This window comes from Pogona vitticeps, chromosome 11, assembly GCF_051106095.1.
Source record: "Pogona vitticeps strain Pit_001003342236 chromosome 11, PviZW2.1, whole genome shotgun sequence".
NCBI lineage: Eukaryota > Metazoa > Chordata > Lepidosauria > Squamata > Agamidae > Pogona > Pogona vitticeps.
Window position 1 is genome coordinate 11,775,438 of NC_135793.1, and position 24,914 is coordinate 11,800,351.

At 37.6% G+C, this 24,914-nt stretch overlaps 1 protein-coding gene across 4 annotated transcripts in view; it reads right to left on the bottom strand.

Annotated features, from left to right (window-relative positions):
- Positions 1–24,914, bottom strand: part of DIAPH2 (diaphanous related formin 2) — a 420,545-nt gene that overhangs the window by 89,354 nt on the left and 306,277 nt on the right. For 3 of the 4 annotated variants that reach the window (XM_072981023.2, XM_072981022.2, XM_072981021.2), the window contains 2 exons: positions 20,465–20,600; positions 10,287–10,382 (listed from right to left, as the gene is read on the bottom strand). In XM_072981023.2, coding sequence (XP_072837124.2) covers positions 10,287–10,382; positions 20,465–20,600 — 232 coding nt within the window. Of the gene's footprint in view, positions 1–10,138; positions 10,179–10,286; positions 10,383–20,464; positions 20,601–24,914 lie in introns of all 4 variants that reach the window. The other variant, XM_078380631.1, reaches the window with a different exon arrangement.

The following is a 24,914-nucleotide window of genomic DNA, read 5'->3' on the forward strand; positions in this document are numbered from 1 at the left end:
AGTCTTATACAGCAAGTATATAACAAACTCTACATTCTGAGTGGGAATGTTGGGGGTGGTCTTATACACCCAGTCGCCTTATACTCCGGCAAATACGGTAGTTGCAAGCTCAAGGGAATATACAAGTTGGCAATAGCTCTCTGACCATCCCCAACAATGGAAATCCCAGACATAAGCCTTACTTGCTTATCATACATTGCAGGCCCCTGCATCACAAACAATGAATGATTTTATCATCGATATTTAACATTTTAAAGTAGCATTGGATGTGCCTTCTTTAACAGCAGAGGATACAAAAAATGCTTAGATTGTATGAGACATTTGATACCACATAGTACAATGCATACTAACAATAAAATTCATGTAACCTTGAACTTCCTACATACAGTGAGAATGACTCTCTAAATGGGAATATTGAGTACTTTGCAGGAACCACCATATATATATTTTAAAAAAAGATGGTTGATTTTCAGACATTCATTCCATTTTATTAATTATAATGTCACACAATATGTTTTCCTTTTCCTCTTGCTATTTCTTTGATAAAGAACTGAAACGTGAAGTAACACAAAAATGTTTCAGAAATTTCAGATTTCCCCTTATCATGCAAAGGTTCTCAAGGTTGTATCAAAATCCAGCATACCAACATTATAAAATATATCAAGTTTGATTCGCATTATTAGTATGAACAGAAGATAACCATCCGAAGAGTTATAAAAAGGAAGACATTTTGAGTTATAGGTGAAACATACTGGGAAAGATGTAAATTTTGTGGAAATCAGGGCTGTCACTCAAGACAATATTAATCAACTCTTGGTAATATTTTTTCTCAATTATATAATCAATTACAGTTGTTCTTTCTGAACATGCATCAGGGTTGCGAATGAAATTTTATTTTTCATTTCTCTGACTTTCCCTGACCAATATTTATCAATTTCCTTGACCACCATTCAATATAACCCACAACTTAAAAATGAATAGGTCGTGTTGCAGTAATACAAGGGATGACAACAGTTAGATTTTAAAGTTTGCACCTTGCTAAACATTCAAACTAGCCTTGCTTTGCAAATGCTACAGGCAGACATTGGAAATCATGCAGGGACAGAGCTCAACAAACACATTATGCTGGTTGCTAGGGGTGGAGCTGAGAAAGGGCATAATTAAGTTTTACTTGCATTCTGCTACTTCTCCATGCCAGTTGCTACAAAAACAGATCATGCTCTTGCAGCAGCAGGTCAAAAATCCACAGTTTGAATATATTTTAATCACAGTTCCCCCAACTTGCCCTGATGTCAGACCAATTTCCATGACTTTCCAGAAAGTGGCGATCCTGATGTAAGCACTAAATGTTCTGATGAAAAATAATGTGGTCAGAAGACCATCAATTCAGAAGTCGGTCCTAATGATTTCTTCCCAAGGAATTCTGCAGAAATGCAACATCACAAACTCCACAGAAATGCCAAACATAATTATCTGTCTTTGGATGAAACTAATCCCATTTTTAAAATGCAAATTACATGTGCAAGGGAGAGACTGACTATTACATTGCAACATGAGAGAATTTTCAGCTTTCATGCCTCCCCCTTTTTCCTGTCCTTTTATTCCATAGAAAGAAGGAAAATGCTAGTCATATATTGGGCAAGGAAGAAAAAAATCTATTCTAAAATTGTGTCTCTTCAAGTGGTTGTCTTTGTTATTTTAATGAACTTGAAAGTGTTTAATCAAATAATCAGCATCATTAAAAACTAAAGCTTAATAGAAATGTCCAGTTTCTGGATCCACAAGTAGCATATATGCGGAAACCTGGCTGCCCACATGTTCAGAGGGAATGGATTTAGGAAGATAATAAACTGGAATTTGCTTCATCTCATGATAATTAATGATACTATTCCAACAGATGCAATGCCCCAGGATAAAGACGAATTCTGCTAAAATTAAGCAGATTGAATCAGAGGAATAAACAATCAAGGACAGTATGATGCTGAGAACTTAGAAACAGATAACTGACAACATAAGCTTGAACAAAGTGAGCTTATGATTTTAGTAGAACTATACTTAGTTATAAAAAGAGGGAAATCCCAAGAAAAAATTTCTCTCAGTGACACTCCCCTCCCAACCCCCAAATTAAAACAAAACTATAATACAGCAGCCGAAATACTGTTACCTAAAGTAGTAAGTTGCACTACACTAGTAAGTTACACTAAAGTAGGCCTACTGAATCACTAGGTATTTGATAAGTCAATTCCTCTGTACGTTCTATTGATTCAAATGGGCGTACTCTATTTTGACCTACTTTAGAGTTACTATGCTAAGCAACAGGTTTTCAGCCACAACTTCTAATGCTGGAACACATGAAAGCTTAAAATTCGTAGAAGATTGGACAAATGGAAGTGGTTCAGCACATCACCGATAAAAGCATCAACATCATATGAAAGCCACATCTCTGTAATGTTGTTCATACTAGCATGTGTGGTAGGTATAGTTACCATGCATATTCTTTTGTCTGAACACATCATAGGTCTTCCTGTGTGAAAAGCACCAAGTACAATTACCCACTCAAAGGCAGCAGACGAGGTGGAGGAGGGAAGCATGCATGCTTGCTGTGACTGGACAATTGCACAAAGAGAAGGAGAAGAGCAGCATGTGCTGGCTGGTAAGTGGAGGAGCCAGCTAGGGAGGTGAGAGAAAGGAATGTGTGGAACCACTGGCACGAACCTCATGCCCATTTCTAATCAAGAGCACAGGGTATACTGACACTGGTATGAAGTTGCTCCAATATGTGGTCTATTAAGTCACTTGCAAGCAACCCAGTTCCCTTTATGATCGGGAGCTATACTTCTCTGAGGTTTTTACAGGTAGGCACAATATTTCTAGAATTTTGCCATTCCCTGCTGTTTCTTTAAGAGGCAGGCACTGTGCCGAGAGACATACGGAGAGAGGTTGCACAGGTACATTTTCACATATAGATGCATATGAATATTTGAAACTAGTTTAGATGAAATCATATGTATTGCTCCCTTATAACTCAGTATTGTATCCTTAGATCATTAGAAGATTTGGTAATAAATCTTGCTGAGAAAATTGATAGCTCCTAACAGTCACATATAAAATGTCACATTTGCTTCAAGCTATTTTAGACCTGCTTCATTTTATTCTCTTTTTAATACACATTTTCTGATTACTTGCCTACATGTGCTATTCCAAATGGTATCATTTCTCTTCTTTCTAAAAAAAAACCTGTGTAGAAGAGGGTAACAGTTCTGATATCATCAAGTCTCTTTTTAATTTGAAAAATGTTCTGTAGTCTCCTGCTGTGTATTTTTAATGCACTGATGAATTTCACTCATTTCCTTGAACTGATTTCCTTCCCATTCCTAGATGGCTCTTTTTAAAAAATCCAATATTATAACTATTATTTTTAAAAAGAAAACTCCATAATGTGGAGAAACAAAAATGTTTCTCAAGAGCCAGAGGTTTAATGATTTTTATATCTTCACAAATTTTCATATCTTCATAAAAAAATTTAAATGTGAATTAGATATCTTGGATTTCCTTAGCTTGAGAAAGATTTCTTTACATCCTTTTCTGCTTCACAAATTTGTCTCTTAATTAATTTACATATCCATCAAGATGTCTATAGCATGGGAAAAGGTGGCTTTATTGAACTACAAAATAAGACATCATGTTGTTAGTTATAGTTCCAAAAAGTAACTTTTCCAAATACTATGGGTGCCCTCTCTGAAAAGGACCCTTTCTCGGAGGTCACCTGTTACAATTCACCTGGCAGAGTATATGAAGACTTGAGGGTACCTGCAGACTTGAGGGTATCAGTTGGTGCACATGGATGCAGCTGATTTTTCAAATACAGTATTCTTATTCTGAGCCACTGTTAGTTTTAAATGCCAAAGCGAGCATTTTGGATTGCAGCAGCGGAGGTGGTCAAGCACTGGTATCCTAGGTTCAGCAATGCCTAGTTCAAATTAGCAATATACTAGCTGAGTTTGAGCATGCTTTTCAAAAGCTATCTCCCTGGTCCAAACAGGAGGTTAATAAGTACATGGTGACCTGAAGGCAGATGTATTCCTGTTGACCCAGGCTCTAAAATATACTTATTTATTACCAAAGAAGTGATCAGTAATAAGGATGGGTTACAGAGGACATCTCAAATGACATACCTGATCCTTCTACGGAATTGTTGAGCTGGAAGGGACACGTAACTGACTCTTCAACCAATATAAGAATTCACAGCTAAAGCATCTTTGATCAATTGCCATCCAAACTCTGTTCTCCAATAAGGGACTCCAGCCTGTTTTACTACCAAAGTTCTTTCTAATGTTCTGTTGAAATCTTTTCCCCTATAATTTGAATCCACTGGTTTATCCATCTGGAACACTACAAAATAAGCTTGCTCAATCCTGCATAAGGCAGCTTTTCAGATATTTATGAGAGCTATCATATCTCATTTTATCTTTTCTGAACAAGACATACCCCAATCCCTCAACTGTTCCTCATAGGTCTTAGTTTTCAGACCCCTTACTGGTCAGATCATCCGCTTTTGGACATATTCTAGATTGTGTCACTTTGTCACAGTTGTCAGTGACAAAGGTTGTGATATTCTACAAAAAAAGTTATCTGCTATCAGATTTTTTTGCAAAAATATACAGAAATTTATTTTCCTGTTTTCTTTTTTCCTTTTTTAAACTGCCAGATTGTTATATGTATAGCCATGTGGAGTCTTTGAGATTTTATGCTTTAACTTGTAAAACACCCAGAGTAGTAATTTTTTTTACTTGTTCACCAGCTTTCACAAAAACTTTGTGTTGTATACAGAAAACGTTTTCTGCAAACAATATAGTTTACACTAAATACGTGGTTTTCAAACATATGAAAAAAATCCACTTTCACCAAATTTTTGCAAGCAAAGTTCTGCAATGCAAAGGATCATATAAAACCTCTTATAATTTCCCCCATAATTTGACTCATCTCTCCTCAGGATATCCTGCTTCCTCTGAGTTCAGCTGAAATCTTCATTATTGCTCAGAATAGAGAGGGATTTTTGCTAGAACAGTATACTGTTTCAAGCTGTCCAACAGTGCAAACATTGGCAGATCTCTGAATGTAAGAGCTAAAATCATTGAATGGCTCAGTTGCATAAGTATTATTCTAAAGGAGCTCCCTGATAAGCACAATGAACTCTATAACTTAAGGATACAAAGGTGCAACAATATTCTGTTGCTGCCATTTTCAGGGGAGCAATGCCTTTGTGCACCACACAGAAAAAAATCCATTGCCATTTATTAAAAGCACATTAGGAAGATGCGACTAAGTAAGTAAGGTACAACTAATATTTCTTACATGTTCTGCCACAAATCAGAAGCCACAAGATATATGTACTATAACATTTATGTGAAATCCGAAAAAGCTGTGAAATTTGAGAAGAAAATTTGATACGTAAATCATGGACAGACCCATGTGTATGTCAAAGCTATAAGTGCTCTGCAGCATCGGGGGGGAGGGGGAATGATGGCACGTAGAAGCACTGCAGATGCAATATTTCTGAACTAGGACATTGCTAAAATGGTACTAGCTATTATAATTTCTAGAAATTTAATTCTATAGTAAAAGATTTAGCAGCTCAGAGCAAAGTGGGAGTGGAGAAGCCTGGTAGAACAGTTAGTTATGCAAGTGTGAGGGGGATGCTTAAACTAATATTAGACAGAATATATTTCAGAATCATCCTTGTTTTATAATCTCATAGCCTCAGGCTAGGATAAAAGGTCATGGATAATCAGTGAAAGAGTGATGGATGCTGTTCAAAATGTGTCCCTTTAACAGTTTTAGTTATGACAAGACAGTGACAGATTGTTAAAAAAACAGACATTCCATTATAAAAATGTTTAACCATTGCAACACTAAAACTACATTTTTTCAGTAAATAAACATATAAAGACATAAATTATTAATTTAATCTTCCCTCCCCCGGGAAAGCTACCATTTTGAAGACACGTATCATATGACTGAAAATGTATTTTGTGCAGATGCTCACTTTGTTTTCATGCAATCCATTAAAACACACCAATGAGCATTTAGAAGCACATTTTTTATTTCTACAGGCTGAACAGGAAGAAACTTTCAACAATGTCTTGAATCCTACTGGTATTCATGTAACATTTGCATAACCTGCTGTGGCTAACTGAAGCTAATTGTTAGTGCATGGTGCTGGTGTGAATCCCAGCTAAGCACTCAGGCATGCGACCAGGTATATAGCTGGAGCACTCTCCAGCATCTTGTCAAATATCTGTAAAATGAGTTAGAGCCAGAGCCATTCTCTACTGTGCATTCCAGGAGAAGAGCCACCTTATGTGGTCTTGGGCAAGCTGCACAATCCCAAAGTGACTCTAGAAGTAAATGGTAAAACATTTCTGAGTATTCTCTACTAGAAAACCTTGGAAAGGGTTGCCATAAGTCAGAATCTTTAGTTTCTTTCTGTTGTTGTTACTATTATTAGCCATAGCAAATTACAGAAACCTTACATAAACACCAGTAGGACTCTGACCAACATTTCAGTATAATAAATCTACTAAAACTAAAAATACATTCCCAAGCCATTTTGTAGTTTGCTTGATATACTTTATACATATTTATATAGGAATGTAATCTAAGATAGAGCTACAGTTTATGCAGGTCCAGCCTTGCTGTTGTAGGCAAGTAATATGGTACAACTAATATTGATGTATTAACTTGATTTAAGAGTAAGAAGGTAACCAAGCTCACTACAGGTTAGCCTTGCCTCTTTTTCAAGCAAAAAAAAAAAGTGTGAAATTAGAGGGGGAAGTATGCTTATCCAGGAGTTGGTTTTCTTGGGTTGAATCTGACTTTGCTGCATTCCACATGTTTCAGCTACAAAATATGAGAAAACTCTATTATCTTAATTAAAATTAAGATGCTATACTGAACCCCTGGACAGAAAATCTTTCCCTAAGACATATCTTTTTTAAAAAATGGCATACATGCTTTGTCATGGGCTTCTGACCTAGCATAACTTTTGAAAATGTGCAAAGTAATAATCCATTACTTTGTGGGATCAATATTACAACATTCTATCTGAATTTTATTTACAAAGGTAATCAAGAGGATTTGTAGAGACCATTTGTGAAAATACCAGGTGTAATAAGCTGATTAGATAGTAAAGATGCAGAAGGAAATGTATTCCCTTGTCTCAGCACAATCATCCTTTATACCTAAGAGCATTCTGTCTTATCTATTAGGAGACATTTAGCTAATACTATTTTCTGAAATGCAAACATGTTAGATGCAATTGCATGTCCCAGTCAGATTAATCAAGACAATCGTCTGAAGAAATCAAGTTTGTTGATAATCTAACATTTTGCAAAGCTAAATAAGAAGCCTGGCCACGGTTAAACTTAAACCTAAGGCTCATGGTTTATACTTCCTTGCACTTTCATATGAAAAGGAACTGAACTTGGAAGGAGGATCTTCTCCATTTATATATGCTTAATGGAAGCTAAAATGCATCAGGGCCAATCAATCGGTTTTCCCAAATAATACATGCCATTACTACTCTAATTTACCATCTTGTAGAATTAATAATTTGATATGTGTGTATGTTGTCTTCTTATGTCAGACATGTCACATATACATACAGTCATGTGCCCCGGATTGTCCACTCCATCTCCCATGCATGTATCACATCTGTGATCACTGTACAGCTTATATTCCCCAGCCAGCCTATGAAAAGCTTTTTTGTACTGTTATACAAAAAAAAAAATAAAAAAAAACCAAACCTTAAATTATTAGCCACCACCACCTCCCCTCCTTCATCTATTCAAGATGAACAGAGCTCCTCCATTGACAACAGATGGGACAAAATCTGTTGCAGGTCTGACTCCTTCCCTAAATCTGGAAAATAGAGAACACAACAGGTAAAGCCCCAAATAGTGCAAGCCTATTTGGGGCTTGCTTTTCTCCTCCCCCCACCAACCTAGCGGTTCGAAAGCATGCAAATGCGAGTAGATAAATAGGGACCACCTCGGTGGGAAGGTAACAGCGTTCCGTGTCTAAGTCGCACTGGCCATGTGACCACGGAACATTGACTTCGGACAAATCGCTGGCTCTATGGCTTGGAAACGGGGATGACCACCGCCCCCTAGAGTCGAACACGACTGGACAAAAACTGTCAAGGGGAACCTTTACCTTTACCTTTTCTCCTCCTCAACTGGGGCATTTTCTGGTATCTGAACCAGAAATTGTGAGGATGGATTATTTCTAACGAAGAATTGATCCTTATTACATCTTAAAAGAAAAGGAGTGTAACACTTTCAACAAATTTAATGCAAGTTAGAAAAATCACATGGGTCTCTGTTCACAAAATAGTGTAAGAAAAAAATGAAAAACATGTAGGCCTTTGGGATAGTTAGCACAGCCAAAGAAATTACAATCCCTAATGCAACTGGTTTGCAATGGGACTGATTCTATGCACAACATCTTGTTATCATTCACTTCCTATTTTTCTGGGATGAGCTCTCCCTCATGGCTGGCTGGAGAGACGGAGCATCCCAGAAAGAACAAAAGAATATCTTACTGGATATTTAAAAATCCCTGTCACCCTGTTTGGCTGACACCTTTGGGTCTTCAGAGCCATCCCTGCTGATATCACACAAACTTCCTTTCTTTGGATGCTAACCCTTTTCAATTTTTCCATGTTTGCATGCTGTAAGCCTGTAACATACACACTGGGACTCTTGATATATGCTGCTGCTTAATGACACAGAGGAACCCGCTGTCATGACATTGACATTTAGAAGTTTAATGGAAAATAAACCATGGATTCCAAACAAATACTGATTTGCTCTAAAGGCTGTTTCCCAGCTTTGCATTCAATAGCAAGCTGGAATAAAGCAGGCCTAGAAACCTCTAAGCATGTAATATCAAGGAAGGGACAAAACAAAGCCTAAAACTTGTGATTATATTATTTAACGCTATGCCTGAAACAACTGAATTTGTTCTTCTTATTAGTATGTACGCTAATAAAACAACTAAAACAACAAGGAAATAATTTCTTCAGATATATGTACATACAGACATTAATGCATACACACTGTTTGCAAAGCATCAAAACAGATCTTTAAACAAACCAGTTCTACAAACTCAAAGGATGTGGTGAATTACTTAAAAAACATATTTCTTAGCATGCCTAGAAAAACACAAAAAATGAAATGTTATGACAAAAAGCCCTCTCTAGCCATTCTAATATATACTGTGCATTCAAACAAACATGCATAGAGGGCCAAAATGCAATGTTGTACTGTTGCCAGACATAGAGTGTACAAAAAACAGAGAGAGGATGATGGAATTGAGAGAGAAATTACTCCATTTTTGTTTCAGATATAAAAGTTGTCATCAGAACCACAGGTTATAAAATACCATATCGCAAGAAATTAATTTTAGAGGTGGGAAATACATGGAGACATGTACATTTCCAAAAAGGCCACAATAACACCTGGAACCATGTCAGGCTGGGACACATGATGAAAGCAGGATGCTCTAAGTTGTTTGTGTAATCTAATTTTGAATTTATATCAATTTAATTGACAGTGGTTTAATGTTTAATCAACATGAAGGAGAAGTTCAACTGGATTATACCCAGGTTGACTTCAACGTAGTGGTTACAATATAATGGACACAGAATAATTCCTTAATCCATGAATTGAGGATATCCTTCTTATTCTTCCTACTGGATTTGTATGTATGCTATCAATTTTTTCCATTTCCAGTCCTCAGTTCCACATCTGTGCTCTAACCAGACTATGGGCTCCTTTCACATTGATTACCTCTTTACCTGCTAGTACTTTTATTTTCCAGGAAGACTGCACAATGCTAAGCCAAACTCTCGAGGATGAAGACTGTTTTTAAAATAAATAAAACAAGCTACAAATCTGAAATAAAGACAGATTGTGCAAGCAGAATGGTTTCCTTTTTCACAAAATATAATCATGCTAATGATGATTCATAACTTCCAGAGTAAAAAAAATTCAGCCAAGCTAATACGGCTTTCAATAACATGTTGTATCAAATGCAAATATGTGTTTAGTTGTGTGTTGCACATGCCAATAGTTACCAAATTAAAACCGGTGTTATATTTTGCTGCGGTTTCATACCTGAGCAGAAAAACGCTTTTGTTAAAGTTCATAGAAGTGTTTCCCAAACAGATTTCCAAGTCCCAAATATATGGCTTTTTGCAAAACAAAATTCCAAAAATGTCCTACCCTGAGTTCTTGGTGTTCGTTTCCTGCGATCCCTGAATGCTGCCCCAGATTGCAGTGCCTCAAGAAGATTATCCATCACTCCTGTCTCATCACCCTCTGTGAAAAGGAGAGGAAGTGAAATTAATCTCTCTGCAATTAATGCCATCATAAAGAAGAAGAAAACAGAAAGCAAAAATAAGGTTACATTTACATAAAATCACTAAATCGAAGATATACATTGTACTGCAGTGAAAGTTGTCAGTTTCATGTGATACCATTACCTAGTTTGCTTATGAAGTACCATTAAGCAAAATGGATGTCAAACTCACTTGCTGTTCTTCTGACTTCTAAGTCTCCATCTTATGTATTATTGATAATCTGCTCCATATGCAAATGAACAGATGCTAATTTGCAATTGCTGCTGCACTCTTAAGGCCTTTGTGAAAGATATCTAAGCAAGAACCTGGCAAGCCTTTTTGGCAGAATCAGTGCACGTGTAGCAATTTGAGAGCACAGAATCCCCAGCGTAAGATTAACTACCCATTGGTCTAATGGAAAGAATGCATTTCACTTTCATTCGGGGCAGGCAGATCTTCTGCAGGTATGACCTTCTCCATTCATTTTATTGTCACAGAAAAATCGACAGAAACAGATATGTCTTTATCTGGCACCCCCACTGAAGAACCTGGGAAAACAGCTAAAAATAGGGGTTTCATTTCTACCCATTTTATATACTGACATCACACTTCTAACATATCTTTATTTTGTAACTTCTTCCCATTCTGTTGTAACTCTTTAGACACACATAATTCTTCTATGGCTTGTGTATCCATATAAGAACAGGCAACTAAACTCAAGGGAAACACAACATGCTGGAAATCAAGCAACAGGAGCTAATTCACTGCTTAAGGAAAATGAGTGCTTGGATCTTGAAATTGCATCACCAGGGTCTTATATGAAAAACTGGCAAAATGATTTATTATCTGTCCATTGTTTTTGTACTTTTAAATTTCAATTTGTTCTGTTAATAACTGCTTGCAGCAGCATGTCATAATGCAAAGCATACTGGATACAAGCAGTTATATTAGAGTAGAGAACAAAAAAAAAGCTGTTTTATCCATATTCTGATTATAGGATCAATTGCAAAACACTAACTATATGCCCAGCAGCAAAGAACAGAAGATTAAGGGTTGCTTTTTTTTTTACACCTGATCTATGTATTGTAATCAAAAAATGATTTTAACAATTTAACAGCATGCAATTTTATACTGTTTAATGGGACTTAATGTATTGTATCATCATTATGCTTAAATGTATTGTGTTATCGTTATGCTTAGCACTTCTATACAGCAGCATTACTCACCAAGTTTCCAATCCTACTCTCATTTATATGCAGCTAAGATTCACCTATTTCTATGGGAATTAAACATGAGAAGATTCATGCAGAAGTGCAGCATATACAGACAAATATATCTGATATGAAATCTAAAAATCTTCAGAGATACACGACACAGACCCCTCCATTATTATAGTATTCCCTTGTTGTTTATCATGATGTACAATAGCTTTAGTTCTGGATGCCACACTTCAAAAAGGATGCAAACAAACTGAAACAAGTTCAGAGGAGGGCAACAAGGATGATCAGGGGGCTAAAAAGCAAGCCTTATGAGGAAAGGCTGAAAGAACTGGGCATGTTTAGCCTTGAGAAAATAAAACTAAGGGGTGGTATGATAGCACTTTTCAAATATTTGAAAAGCTGTCATAGAGGAGGGGCAAGATCCAGTGGTATTTATTTATTTATTTATTTATTTATTTATTTATTTATACCCCGCCTATCTAGTCATTTCGACCATTCTAGGCAGCTATCACCTAGACCTTTAATTACCATTATACCCGCAACCCTTCCCAGAAGTGTTTTCCTTTGCCCTACCAATATAATAAGAGGGGATGAAAAGGATCATCTGTACTACTGGTGATGGGGGAGGAACTGTTTTTAAGGCCAGTTAGAGAATTTTGAATTGGACAGAAAGTCTATCTTATTCAATTTTAGCTTCAAAACAAATCTTCTTGCTGATCCATATCTTAAGACTTCATTTTCAGTACACATCTATGAACACTTTCCTGACAAATTTTTGAAACAGAGGGCTCAGCTAAGTATCTATATTTAACGAAAATGCACTTTGATTCTCTTTTAGCTAATGCTGCAAATATTATCACTAGGCCCCTTGTGACGTGTTAAACTGTAGTACTGCAGTCAGAGGCTTTGCTCACAACCTGAGTTCAGTCCTGGGCTCAGCTTTACAGCCTTTTTGATGGACGGTATATAAGCAGCACACTTTACTATTTGACAAAGTGATAAATAAAAAACATATCTTCATTCAATTTGGGATGACACAAAATTGGTTGGAATAGCTAATACTTTGGAAGACAGAAACAAAATTCAAAAAGGTCTTGATAGTTTCAAGCCCTGGGCTGTAACTGCAGTTCTACACCTAGGAACAAGAAAACAAATGCAGTCTTTCTTTTAACCACGTTTGATCTCCCCACCTAAAAATATGACAAATCAGCATTGGTAAGTGTCCTTAACACAGTGATGTGCAGTTTTCTGAGTCTAGAATCAGAGCTCAGAGACCAATGTTGTAGTGAATACGGCAAGGAACATGTACAAGAGAAACAGAAATTAGAAGGTATGTGTTAGTAAAAGTCCCCAGAATCTATTCATGCTAACAGTTTCAAACACACAGGCTATATTCTGATTCCTGTTGGGGGAAAATGTACCACTAAAGTGGTAAGAATTTTGGGCCAGTAGAAATTAGAATTAACAGAATATTTGGGGGGGGGGGATTTCTAATTTTTTAATTTCTGCTCCTTTATCTACAGCTAGAAGATTTCAGACCTGTCTACTGGCCATTCTAGTTCTATCATTAAACCTTACTCTGTCCTCTATTTCACAAGCTGAGGCTGACAGCAGGATTACTCCCACTGAACATAATGACATCACTAAACCAACAGCTGCTAGCCCTGGGCTACATCTAATTTGACACCTGGCAAGCACTTCCGAAAAATCTCCCAAATGACTGTAAGTTCACTGGAAAGCAATGCAATTTTTGGGAAAATGTCAATCTATCCTAGGTCTTTATTCATACCGACTAATAACTTTACAAAGTTAAATACAAATGTTCCTAAGGAAATACTGGGGTATTCTTCTCGTCTCTATTTTTCCCCTCTCTTCTTCCTACCTTTTGGAGGTTATTTCAATGGCGAAAGACTAACAGTAATTTCAAGTTTTTCAAATTTCTATTTTCTTCTTTTGAGCTACCTTTACATGGTTAAATTATCCTTTCATATTTGCCTCAAGTGTGGGAGACTTAACCTATACAGGGCCATCTTCTGGGCCTTATAAAGTCATGTGGATGTACACTTTCCTTCTTATGCCATCTTTGGTTAAGGTATCTTGATCAAGATATCCATTTCAAAGTTCAAACAGATAGTTTCAACAGACAGCTAAACAGTAGCTAAATGGTAAATACCTTACATTATGGCTTTTATATCTGTGGGAGAATGGTGCTATATCTGCAACTGTTTCATACTTCCCTTGCCTTGTTAGTTGCCTGGAGGTCTAGTACACCTCAAGACAGACAACAACTGTTCAGCTATAGGCACTTAATGTAAGCTTTTTATTGGCTACTGTACAGATTTCAATTACATGAAACTAATGTATTCTGCATCCTGATCAAATACTGATTTCTAGTAAGCATGTTTCTTCACAAATACAGTGAATTATTTTTAGTTAAAACAAAACAACTCATATAAGTGAATGTGTATTTCAGTATAATAAGGAATTTTACATATTTACCAATTAATGGATACTTTATGGTAGATCAAACACGTCTGAGAAGAGCAAGCTGGTAAGATGTGCGTGTTTGTGTATTCATGTATATACAGAGAAAGGGGAAGGGGGAAAGAGAAAGGGAGGGAGAGAGTTTCTCAGCTTTTCTTAAAAGTGGGCACAGTCTTCTTTTGCAACAATACACTTAACTGAAATACTCAAGACTATCTGACTGGGATCTACCAAAATAGAGCTATGATCTTTTATATCGTCTTGATTTTTTTTTCAGCTTTGAAAGTAATTGTTCTGTCTGTTACCCAGAATAGCTTCTCCATGTTGGCTTTATTTTTGTAAAATAAATCATGACACGGTGTAATATGTCATGTGTTGTTGTTCATCTGAGCTTGTATTTACCTAATATTCAGACCTGCTAAGGACCAAGTGATTTTTATTATGACCTGATACATAAACCCATAGAATTCAAAAAGGGTGTATTTTCTCTTTTTCTTGACTGTATGTTACTTGAGATACACTGCTGTGAAGTAATTACTTTACATCACTTTGGGTTGAAAAGAAACTTATCCCAAGCTTGCTGCATTTTTGACAGTTACATTCTCCTTATCAAATGTTTTAGCAATAATAATAAAATAATATGACAAAAGACCTCTGGACTCATCAAGTGAGTGAAAACATATTGTCCTCAGAGTTACAGCCAACCTCCTATCTTTGTGGGGAATGCTAAAATTCTTGATGTAATTTATTTCCTACTGACAATGGAATATGAATGCAAAATTCTGATTTCTTTATTCAATTCCATTCCTGCCTTATAGTTATGTAAAAATACAGTGAGAGTCCTGTTAGCCCTTAATGTGCTTCAGTTAAATTGTGCACCCTACTGCAGCAAATTGTGCATGTTGTGCAATCAGGTGTGCATGTTTTAACAACCAACAGATCACAAAGGCAACTTTTAGATAATCTTTCCTTTGTCCTGCTCTGGAGTAGTGTGTCTGACATTTTTGTTGTTTGGACTGACAAATAAGTCTATGTTCGATCAACTCCATTTGATGCAAACGTCACTGAAGATGTTTGTGGTCAATTCTCACTTACGGCCCTGAGATGCCTTCTGGCTTAGGCTGTCTGCCAATTGGTTGGCTTCCCATGCACCATGGGTGGTCACTGGAAATAGGCTAGGAGCAACTAAGCTGTGGAGTGTGTCCTGCCATTTATTCGCAGTGTTGTTGTTGTTGGAAACATATACTAATTTGCCCGATATCATTTTCTCAAACACCTTGCTTGAAGGCCTTGAGAATTGCTAGTAGCTCCTAGACCATGTCTAGATGGGCGGCATATAAATGCAATAAATAAATAAATAAATAAATAAATAAATAAATAAATATTCATTTATACGCAAGCTTCTCTCTTTCTAAGAAAGAAACACATGTATTTGTCATTGCCTGCAATATGCTGCCTATCCTGCCCAGCTTGCATGTGTTGTCACTTAAAGCTTGGGCCTGAGATGTTTGAATGATCTTTCTATGGTTAAATTGGATTTGTTTATTCACAATAAGAATTGCTGCACTAAGAGGAATTACAACCAGCAGTTTCAGAGCTGCTGTTTGGTACCATGTTGAAGGAGGCCTGGTGCCAGGGCTGAAGAGAGCTCATTTTTTAAGCTGGTGTGCAGGATCACTGTTGTTGTCGACATTATGAAACCAAATGAATGAATGAATGAATGAATGAATGAATGAATGAATGAATGAATGAATAAATAAATAAATAAATAAATAAATAAATGATTGTGCCATGAGGACTGTGATTCTATCACCTTGTTTGACTTTATTTGTCAAGGTTATAATTTTATCAATTCTTTCTAGAGGCATTTAGGTTCTTGTTTTTGTGGAGTCCACCAGTGCGCCACTATAATGAACTTTCTAATGTGGGTTTAAATTTGATTTTTCTAGATTCACATGAACATTGAGATTAATCAATCACAGCCAATTAGTCCCCTTTTCTGAGGAATGATAATATTGTTTCTAACGTTCATTCTGAACTTCTTAGTGTCTAGGAATTTACATCTCTCAGTTCTACAGTTAGTCTTACATCACCACCATCTCTGGAACCATGAAATGAAAAAAGTGTTGGGAAGTAGTTTGAGAGGAACAGACTGCATAGAAGCCTTTTTTTTCCTAATGTAGGTATTTCTTCCAGCAACACTTGAGATAGTGATGTAGGCCTGAAGGTACCTGTTGGGGGGGGGGGGGGAGAGATAAATCCATAGCCATATTTGATGGTGGTTAGTACCCATTCATTATTGGTGACAGTGCACGAGGTGACACTAGTAGTGTAATGGTGTCCTATGTGGTGGCAGTCAGTAGCAAGTGGATGTCAGTATATAAGCAGTCAAAGGTGCTATTTGACCTTTTTCTTTTGATGTCTGGATATAATACTGTGAGGTCAGTGCCTGCAGTTCTAACATAATGAAATATAATGAAAGTATTTGCCAGTCAGAGATGATATATATGAGCAGGGTCAATTCCAGGATGGTCAGTATTGTCTTTGCTGGTATGGTGTGTAGAAACCCATTCTTTTGGCAGCATTTTTCTTTTTGTCCTAGTTTTCCATTATGTTTCCATTGTTTTAATTGAATAGACCTTCCCCACCAAAAGGAAAGTCCTTGATCCTGGCCCTTGAGTCCTCTGATGAACGAGCTGAATGAAGTCAAGCATGGTGTCTCAGGGTCAATGCTGCTAACATGTTTATTGCAGCACAATATGTTGCATGCTATGCAGATAACATTTCTGTGTGGCAAGAGACATGGCCTCTTGTTGAAAAGAGCTAAGACACAGTGCTCTTCATGTAAGCTGTTAACAAGTGGCTGGAATTTTTCCCCGAGGAACCTCTGGGAATCTCCAATGGCTCCTTGTTATCTGGCTATTTATATGGCAAGGATAGTATACAGATGCTTTGGGAAGTACTTTCTAAAGCATTCATTTTACAGCCATTACAGGTGGTATTATTGTTTGGGACACAGTATGATGATTTTGACCTTGGTTTTAACTGACAATCTTTCCTAACTCCAAACCCTCCCCTTTTAATTATTATTTAAAAGGGCAAGGGGACATCTTCTGGAAAACATGCAGGCATGTTAGTTTGGAAATTGGAAGGTAGCTTTCTAGTCTGCATTCTGTGGAGCAGGCATAATAACATTAGTTTACCTAAGAGGGTAAGGGTATGTTTCTCTGTGTTATGTGTTACACTCACTCACACTTTTAAGTCAACACTTCATTAAGTCCAAAACAGGCATTCAAAATATTTTGGCATAGAGGAACTGCAACCACATCCCAGCTATTCTTGGTTCTGCCCTCCCTCAGCAGCATTACAGATCATGTGATCATCTTCTCAAATCCTCTAGCACTCAGTAATTCTATATGAGAAAAGGTGCTGTTGGAGTTTATGTACTCAAACTTCTGTTTTAAAAAGCTAAGAAATTCAATTCCTAAAAATCCCTCTGGTTCATGAATGTGGAATATTCTACTTCTGTGTCCACCATTAAAAAATGTCAAGAAATGGCCTGAAACTGCTACACAATATTATATCTGTATTGCTAGCAGGAAAAAAGAGTTCCAAACTTTCCTCAGCAAAGGCCCCCCTGAATGCATTCGCGAAGGACAGAAGGGACCACCTCACCACTGCAGGAGTATACCGGATACCTTGCAGTTGTGGCCAGGTATATATTGGAACCACAAAATGAAGCATCCACACCAAAATCAAAGAACATGAGAGACACTGCAGACTAAAACAACCAGAAAAATCTGCACTAGCTGAATATTGGGTGCTGTGATAATTGTACTGCATACATTCCAGTGTTGAAGGAATGGTCTGTGTCACTTGTATATACCTGTAAACTGAAGATAATATTGACTTAAAAATTTAGCAGATACTGGGACTCTTTGCATGAGACTGTATAATGGCAGAATTATATTCCTTGTATGATGTACAATGGAGGTATTAACAATAACATAATTCTGAATATTAATAGATATGAGCTTATTAAGTGATTTTTGATCCAGGTATTTGGATGCATGTTAATCTGCTTTCAGAACTGAAATATCTTGACACTGAGTTAGCTGTCAAACTCCCAAGAATGAACCTCACTGTATTAGTGTTATCTATTGGAAATGTTAACAACGAATTCAATAATAATTGTGACTGAGTCAGTTCATTCTTTCCTTTAGCCTTGTGCCACTAGTTAACAGGTTATTTTAAATGACATAGTAATCAGCTATAAAGAAGACTGAAACAATTTTGATTAAAAATTGGCATCAAAATCACTATTGCAGAAGTTGCTATTACAAAAAGATTCTATGTTTTTAATGTTTTTGCTCTTATAGTACGCACAATGTCAAACATATCTAAAAACGTCCTAGAGGTGTTTGAAGTAATAAAAAGAAGCCCTTCCAGGGTGCTAAAGTGGGAAAGGGGAAAATGTGCACTCATCTTTTTTAGTTTATTAATTCTGACCTAGTATGTAACTATGATTATGAAAGGGCACAGACTTCTTACAAAAAAGAGAACATTCCTCATTGTTTACAAATGAGACAGGATATGAATGTAAGAATTAAACATAAAAAATATATCTTGAACAGAACCTGCTGCAATTATTATGTAATATAAAGGATGGTATTTATGCATGGATAACTGAGGCATTTTTTAAACACGCACATTTCAGAAAGGATCACCTGACACAGTGGGAGGGAGAGGGAGAGGGAGAGTGGGAGAAGAGTTGGTACTTTTTTGAGCTGAGATCAGAATGGGAAGGGCCTGAACCTGTTAAGGGATGAATCTTCAAATGGAATCAAGTTTGGTCATGCAGTATCATCAAAGAGCTTCTTTCTAGTGAAAGCTCAAGAGAAAACACAGGATGTATCAAAATGTCCTCACAGCTGAAAAAGCCGTGGGAGGCCATGCTATGCTGAAGAGCATCAAACAAAAAAGCAAACAAGCAAATAAACAAAAAAAACTCAAGGAAACCAGGGCATAGAATGGCGACATACGCAGCTACAGTCGTGGCCAAAAATATTGGCACCCTTGCAATTCCGTCAGAAAATGCAACTGCAACAATTTTCTGAGAGAAGGGTTGCATTTTCTGACAGAACTGCAAGGGTGCCAATATTTTTGGCCATGATTGTACATATCTTAAAGAAATGAAACTGAAGTGTTAATTTACTTTGAACAATATTATGTTGTATTATAAATCCAGGATATTGTCTCCCTATAAAATAGTAATACTAATAATCATGTGCAAAGCTTTTATTTTAAGACACACTTAATAGGTTAGGTTCTGAACTATCCTGCTTTCTCAATTCATCATAATAATATGGCTTATTTATGGTATAAAAATAACACACCTTGGCATCTTACATAATATTTGTCAAGAAAGAAACATTGTAATATTGGCTGCAGAATGCTCACTAGATAGAAAAGACAAGCCACTGTCTCACCGGGAGTATCCGTATATGTGTTATGATTGGGATGGTTAAAGCTCGGCCTCACAACAGAACTTAAATGAACAGAGAAGGAAGAGCAGAAGCCTGCAGGGTGAGGTAATGTCTCATACAATCTAAAGCACACTTGTATAATCTATTTTCTCTGTTTTGGGAATCCAAAGAGTTTGAGAATAAAGAACACATTTCAACAGACTTCTGGAGCTCTGCAAAGCCTAGATATTAGTGGCCTATTGGATCTTCTTGTGTCCCCTCTTACTGAATGCCTGCACACACAATATATGTCACTTCAGCTAACCAGCAGGCTAAACATATGGCTTTCTTTATCATATTGAATCATCAATCTGTAATGAGTCTCACAGTTGAACCAGATTTTGTTGCTCATAAAATGAGTAATGTTGAGAAAAAATATATTTGTACTCAGGCGCCTCCAAGCTGCAGAAGAAAGATGTTAACCGCCACACTCTTTATAGTGGTGAGGCTTAAAAGAATAATAAAATAGCACCGAAATCTATTAACACACATAAATTAATTTAAGAATTCCTGTTTATATTAAAGGCATTATTATACCAACCATATAAAACTCAATTGTTGAAATGCAGTAGTAAGTTGCAACTAGAGTAGGCCTACTGAAACCTATGCAGGAGTTAACCCAACAAATCCCCACTGCCTACTTTAGTTGTGACTTGCTTCTGGATTACAGCTAATAACTCAAAACTAAGGGTGTGCCGTTTGGCTCTATCGACCATTAAAAGAACATGAAAATGTTTTGGTCTATGAAACAATTAATTTTGTTTTAAACTATTGAGAGCTGACCTTGACTAGTTAAGATACTACCTTTATCGTTACTGCAAATGTTGCCTCACCTTTATTCATGTCAATCAATTGCTTTTTCTTCTGTTGGCGCTCCAGTTTCTCACGTTCTGCTTTCTCTTTTGCAAGCTTGGCTCTCTTAATCTTCTCCTCCATTTCTCTTCTCTTGTGGTTGTCCTTCAGTGCTTCCTACATTAGAAAGGTGAAACATAAAGACTACTGTATTACGTATACACAGGAAATTGAGGGAACCTCATCTGTGTACAGACTTGACTTGTACTTTTGATTACCTGGGGGTGATGCAGGTCACCTCTGAAAGCACCAGGCTCTCCTACACTAGCCACCTAGAGTGGCCTTTTAGGCCAGATGGACGGGGTATCAAATAAATAAATAAATAAATAAATAAATAAATAAATAAATAAATAAATAAATAAATAAATAAATAAATAAATAAATAAATAAATAAATAAATTGTAGTCAGATAAATCTTTGACATACAACAGTTTAGAAGAGAAATTTTAGGTAGGAGAAAATCCAAACAATTATCTATGTTATTAAATTATTAATGGATTATGACATTCTCAGCTGCTGAAGATCTCTATCAAACATTACAGTGTGTGTGTGGGGAGGATTCTCCATGTGTTCTGAATACTGTATTATGTTGCATGCCGAAACAGAAGAAATTTGGTACTAATCTACTGTTACGATCCAATTTTAGGTTTCAATTCTCCGGCAGGAAAAACAGATAAAAGATAGTGCATATTCAGTCTATGTAAGCCAATTTATTAAACATAGAACTTGACCCTGTCCTAAAGGCGGATCGGAGGTCCTCATCATACATTGGTAAAGCATTTTATAAGCTTCTTACAAAGGACAACAAAGCACAGCATCCCCTCATTGGCCTCCTGAACTCTGTTGGGTCATCCTACTGGCCGTGGTAGATGTGAGAAAAATATATAAGTTGCATCCCAGGGTTAGTTGCTGCCAAGTTTGTGAATTTGAGTGAATCATTATGTAGTTAGAAACATGTTACAGTCTTTTAGCTGAAGCGCTGTGAATGTTACCTGTGTGATAATGTGAGTGCCAAGCGGGATGGGTCAGGAGCACCAAGAGAGAAATGAGGATATGAAATACATTGGCTATAGAGAATACATATAAATACAGATACAAAAATGCATATAGAATATCATTATAGCAAGGAAATAGTGAAATCATATTTCAATTACAGGTACAAGATATGATTACTTGTGTAAGTACATGTGAATCAAATAGCATGTGTTATCTTAAATTGTAAAGCCAGTACTTCGTATATGTTATATCAGAACCTCATCCTTGCCCCCTATCTATCACTACTATAGATTGTTTCCAAGAAAATAAAGTACCAAGCAACAGTTGTAAGGCAGGATCTCAAGCTTAGAAAGGGTACAACTTCTGGAGCCTATCTGCGATTTCAGTATGATAGATACTTTGAAAGAACTCCACAATACAATTGTGGTTCTTTTAAATTACATTTATCTACATTTTAAACCCAAATAAATGCTGTATTTTAAAATTTGATCTTGTGTTCCACCAGCTTTCATTCACAGATTTTAGCAACATTTTCTTTTCTGACTTTGCTGACCAGGTTGAGATCCCATTGAGAAAGCTATCTCTTACCCAGGGATGGAGTGTTAGAATGTCTGGAGGAGTTACGAATATATATATTTGTATATACAGTATACAGAAGATAAACAGCTCACTACCAGGACTCAGCCTTCCTCATGGCTCCTGCTACTGTTATCAGCCTTCTGCTGTGGTGGTTTACCACAGAGAAGAGCCTGGGAAGCACTCCGTGAGTACTCTGTGATCTTTGATGAGCTTGCTGAGTTACTGAGCTGCTGAAGTGAGGAGAGAAAAAGTGGCTCTAAGTGAGAAATGAGGTAGGAGGATCCAGTCACAGAGACATGAACCCAGCAGTGAGTATTTTAAGTATTCAAAGATAAAGGCATCTACTCTGAGGGTAAGGACAGTGGTTCAAATATCTAATAGCTGATAGGGAACTGTGGATCTGGCCTGGCACTGGGAATGTCAACCCCGATCCCAGTGACAAGGAAGAAACTCTGGATATTACTTTGTCTACTCCAATGTTACAGCAGTTTCAGAGGGAAATGTCAATAGCTATTACCCCCTCTTCGGACTTTACAGAAACCAGCAGGGGAAAGCAAATGTTAGCTTCCCCCCAGGCTACAGAGTGCAAATCAGGAACCATTCTGTCTCCCTTCACTTTCCCTAGGTGTCATATGAAATCTAGGGTGCAGGATAAATCCCAAGATCTGGTAAAAGACTACAGCAGAACAATGAGCAAGATGAGGCAGGACATGATAACTGATTACATCCAAATGAGGGAATCTGCCACATTTACGGTGGAACACAGGAAAGGGATACCCTCTGGAATGCAAGAAATAGCTCTTATAGATTTACCAGATAACGTTACAGAGAATCACCAAATTTTGGACTACAACTATTTAGATAATAGTCTGGACGTTGACTTAGGTATACAGTGGTGCCCCGCAAGACGATGATAATGCATTCCACTGAAATCCCTGTTTAGCAAAATGATTGTCTTGCGAAAAGCATTTCCCCATTGGAATGCATTGAAACCCGTTTAATGCATTCCAATGGGGAAAATAGACGTAGTTGTGCGAATATCGCCCATAGAGAAGCCATTTTAAATCACTGTCTTGCGGAGCATCGGTCGGAAAACACCCAGGGAAGCCATTTTGCGGATCCGCCGATCAGCTGTTAGAATTGTCCAACAACCTAGGTCACAGTGAAAAGCGGCTGCTGCCGCTGCAAGGGAGACCAAGCAGGAGAAACTGGGGACCACGCTAACGAAAAAAACTACCAACAAAAAGCTGCTGCTGCCGCAGCAAAAAGGCAAGGGAAACCCAAAGCTAATAAGCAAAAAGCAGCAGACGGGCGGGGTGTGAGTGGTTGTAACGAAATGAGTGGAGCAGAGTAGCTGATAGGCAGTGAGAGAGGCAAAGCAGGTCCCCCCAAGCAAAGGAAAAGACCCCCACTAACTCAGGAGCTGCCCAGCAGCGTTAAAACACCACGGGGCTTTCCTCCCTTGCCACCCGCAATTTAAAGAGAAGCCTGGAGTGAAATTACGCACCAAAATCTAAAACCTAGGAAGTCGGGGCGGCATGCTTCTCCCCACTGCAGAAAATGGCCTCGATATGCCCACAAATCGGAATGACTTAGCCCAGGGAGGAAGCCGTTGCTCCTCCGCTCCTGTAGGTCGATGCTCCGCTGACCAGCCTCTGTTGCCACGTTCATTTTTCTGCAAAACACCGCTTGCTCACGAGTAGGCACAACGATTATCGGCAGTGCTCCACACCACAACTTTCTTGCTAAGCTGCCCGAAAAGAAGAGGGTGTTCCGGAGAGGAAAGCCTCTTTTAAAAAAAGTGTCTGGCGAAGCACGGACCGAAACGTTGTATAGCGAAATTCCCCTATAGGAAATACTGTTTTGCAAAGCGCAATGGCGGTCGCAAAACCTCGTCGTCGTTTTGCAGGGTAATCGTCTTGCGAGGTACCACTGTACTAAGGAAAATGGAAGCTTCATATTTTCCTGAGGTTCCACATGAGGATTTTGTGATAATGAGACTAAGATGCACTGTAACTCCCGAAGTGATGCCCCTGCAGTGTTTACTAATTACGGAAACCCTCTTTGTACCAGGGACGATGGCTTTTGGCTAAAATGGAATTCTATTGATGAAATTAGAGATATTTTAAAGGATATTAAAGAACTCATGGTCATGTTAGGATATTTATTGGAAATGAAAAAACCCTAAGCTGACGACTCAGCAACCAGGGAGGCAGGAAGTGAAAGGCAGTCAACCACATCCAACAGACAAAGTGGAGTTTATAATCTGTCCCCAAAGACTATAGATAAAATTGCTGGACTAACATTGGAAGAGTTACTTTTGTTTACAGGTCCGTTGACTACTGGTAAAATAATTTCTTCTCCCCTGACCCACCAACTGCTGATGTTGAAGTGGATGTTGCTGATTATACTTCGACAAAGAAAAAGGTACCTGTAAATAGAACTGAGGATGCACACATTGGTGGGTCAAGTGCACAAGATAAAAAGAAAGCCTCCACCCTACATAAAGAGCTACTTCCTTTGACTATAGGGAAGGGAAAGTCTATACTCAAGACAGATAAAAGGAAGAAGGCCAGCAAACACCAGGACATCAAGAGTAGGAGGATGAACTTCAAACCTTTATGTAAACTGTTAGAACCTAAGGGGATTATCACAAGGCCCAAACAAGGTAGAACTAACTTGCAGCATAAGAAATTAAAGACAAAAGTGAGATGGGAGACAAATCCCAGTGTCAGAGGAATTAATGGAAAAGAGGGGAGAGACCCCCCCCACAGTTGTTGGTCATGTCCAAAAGTGAGATGGAAATAAATATCAGAAGGAGCAAGAGGGGCAGGGAAAAGCTTATTGCTAACAGCC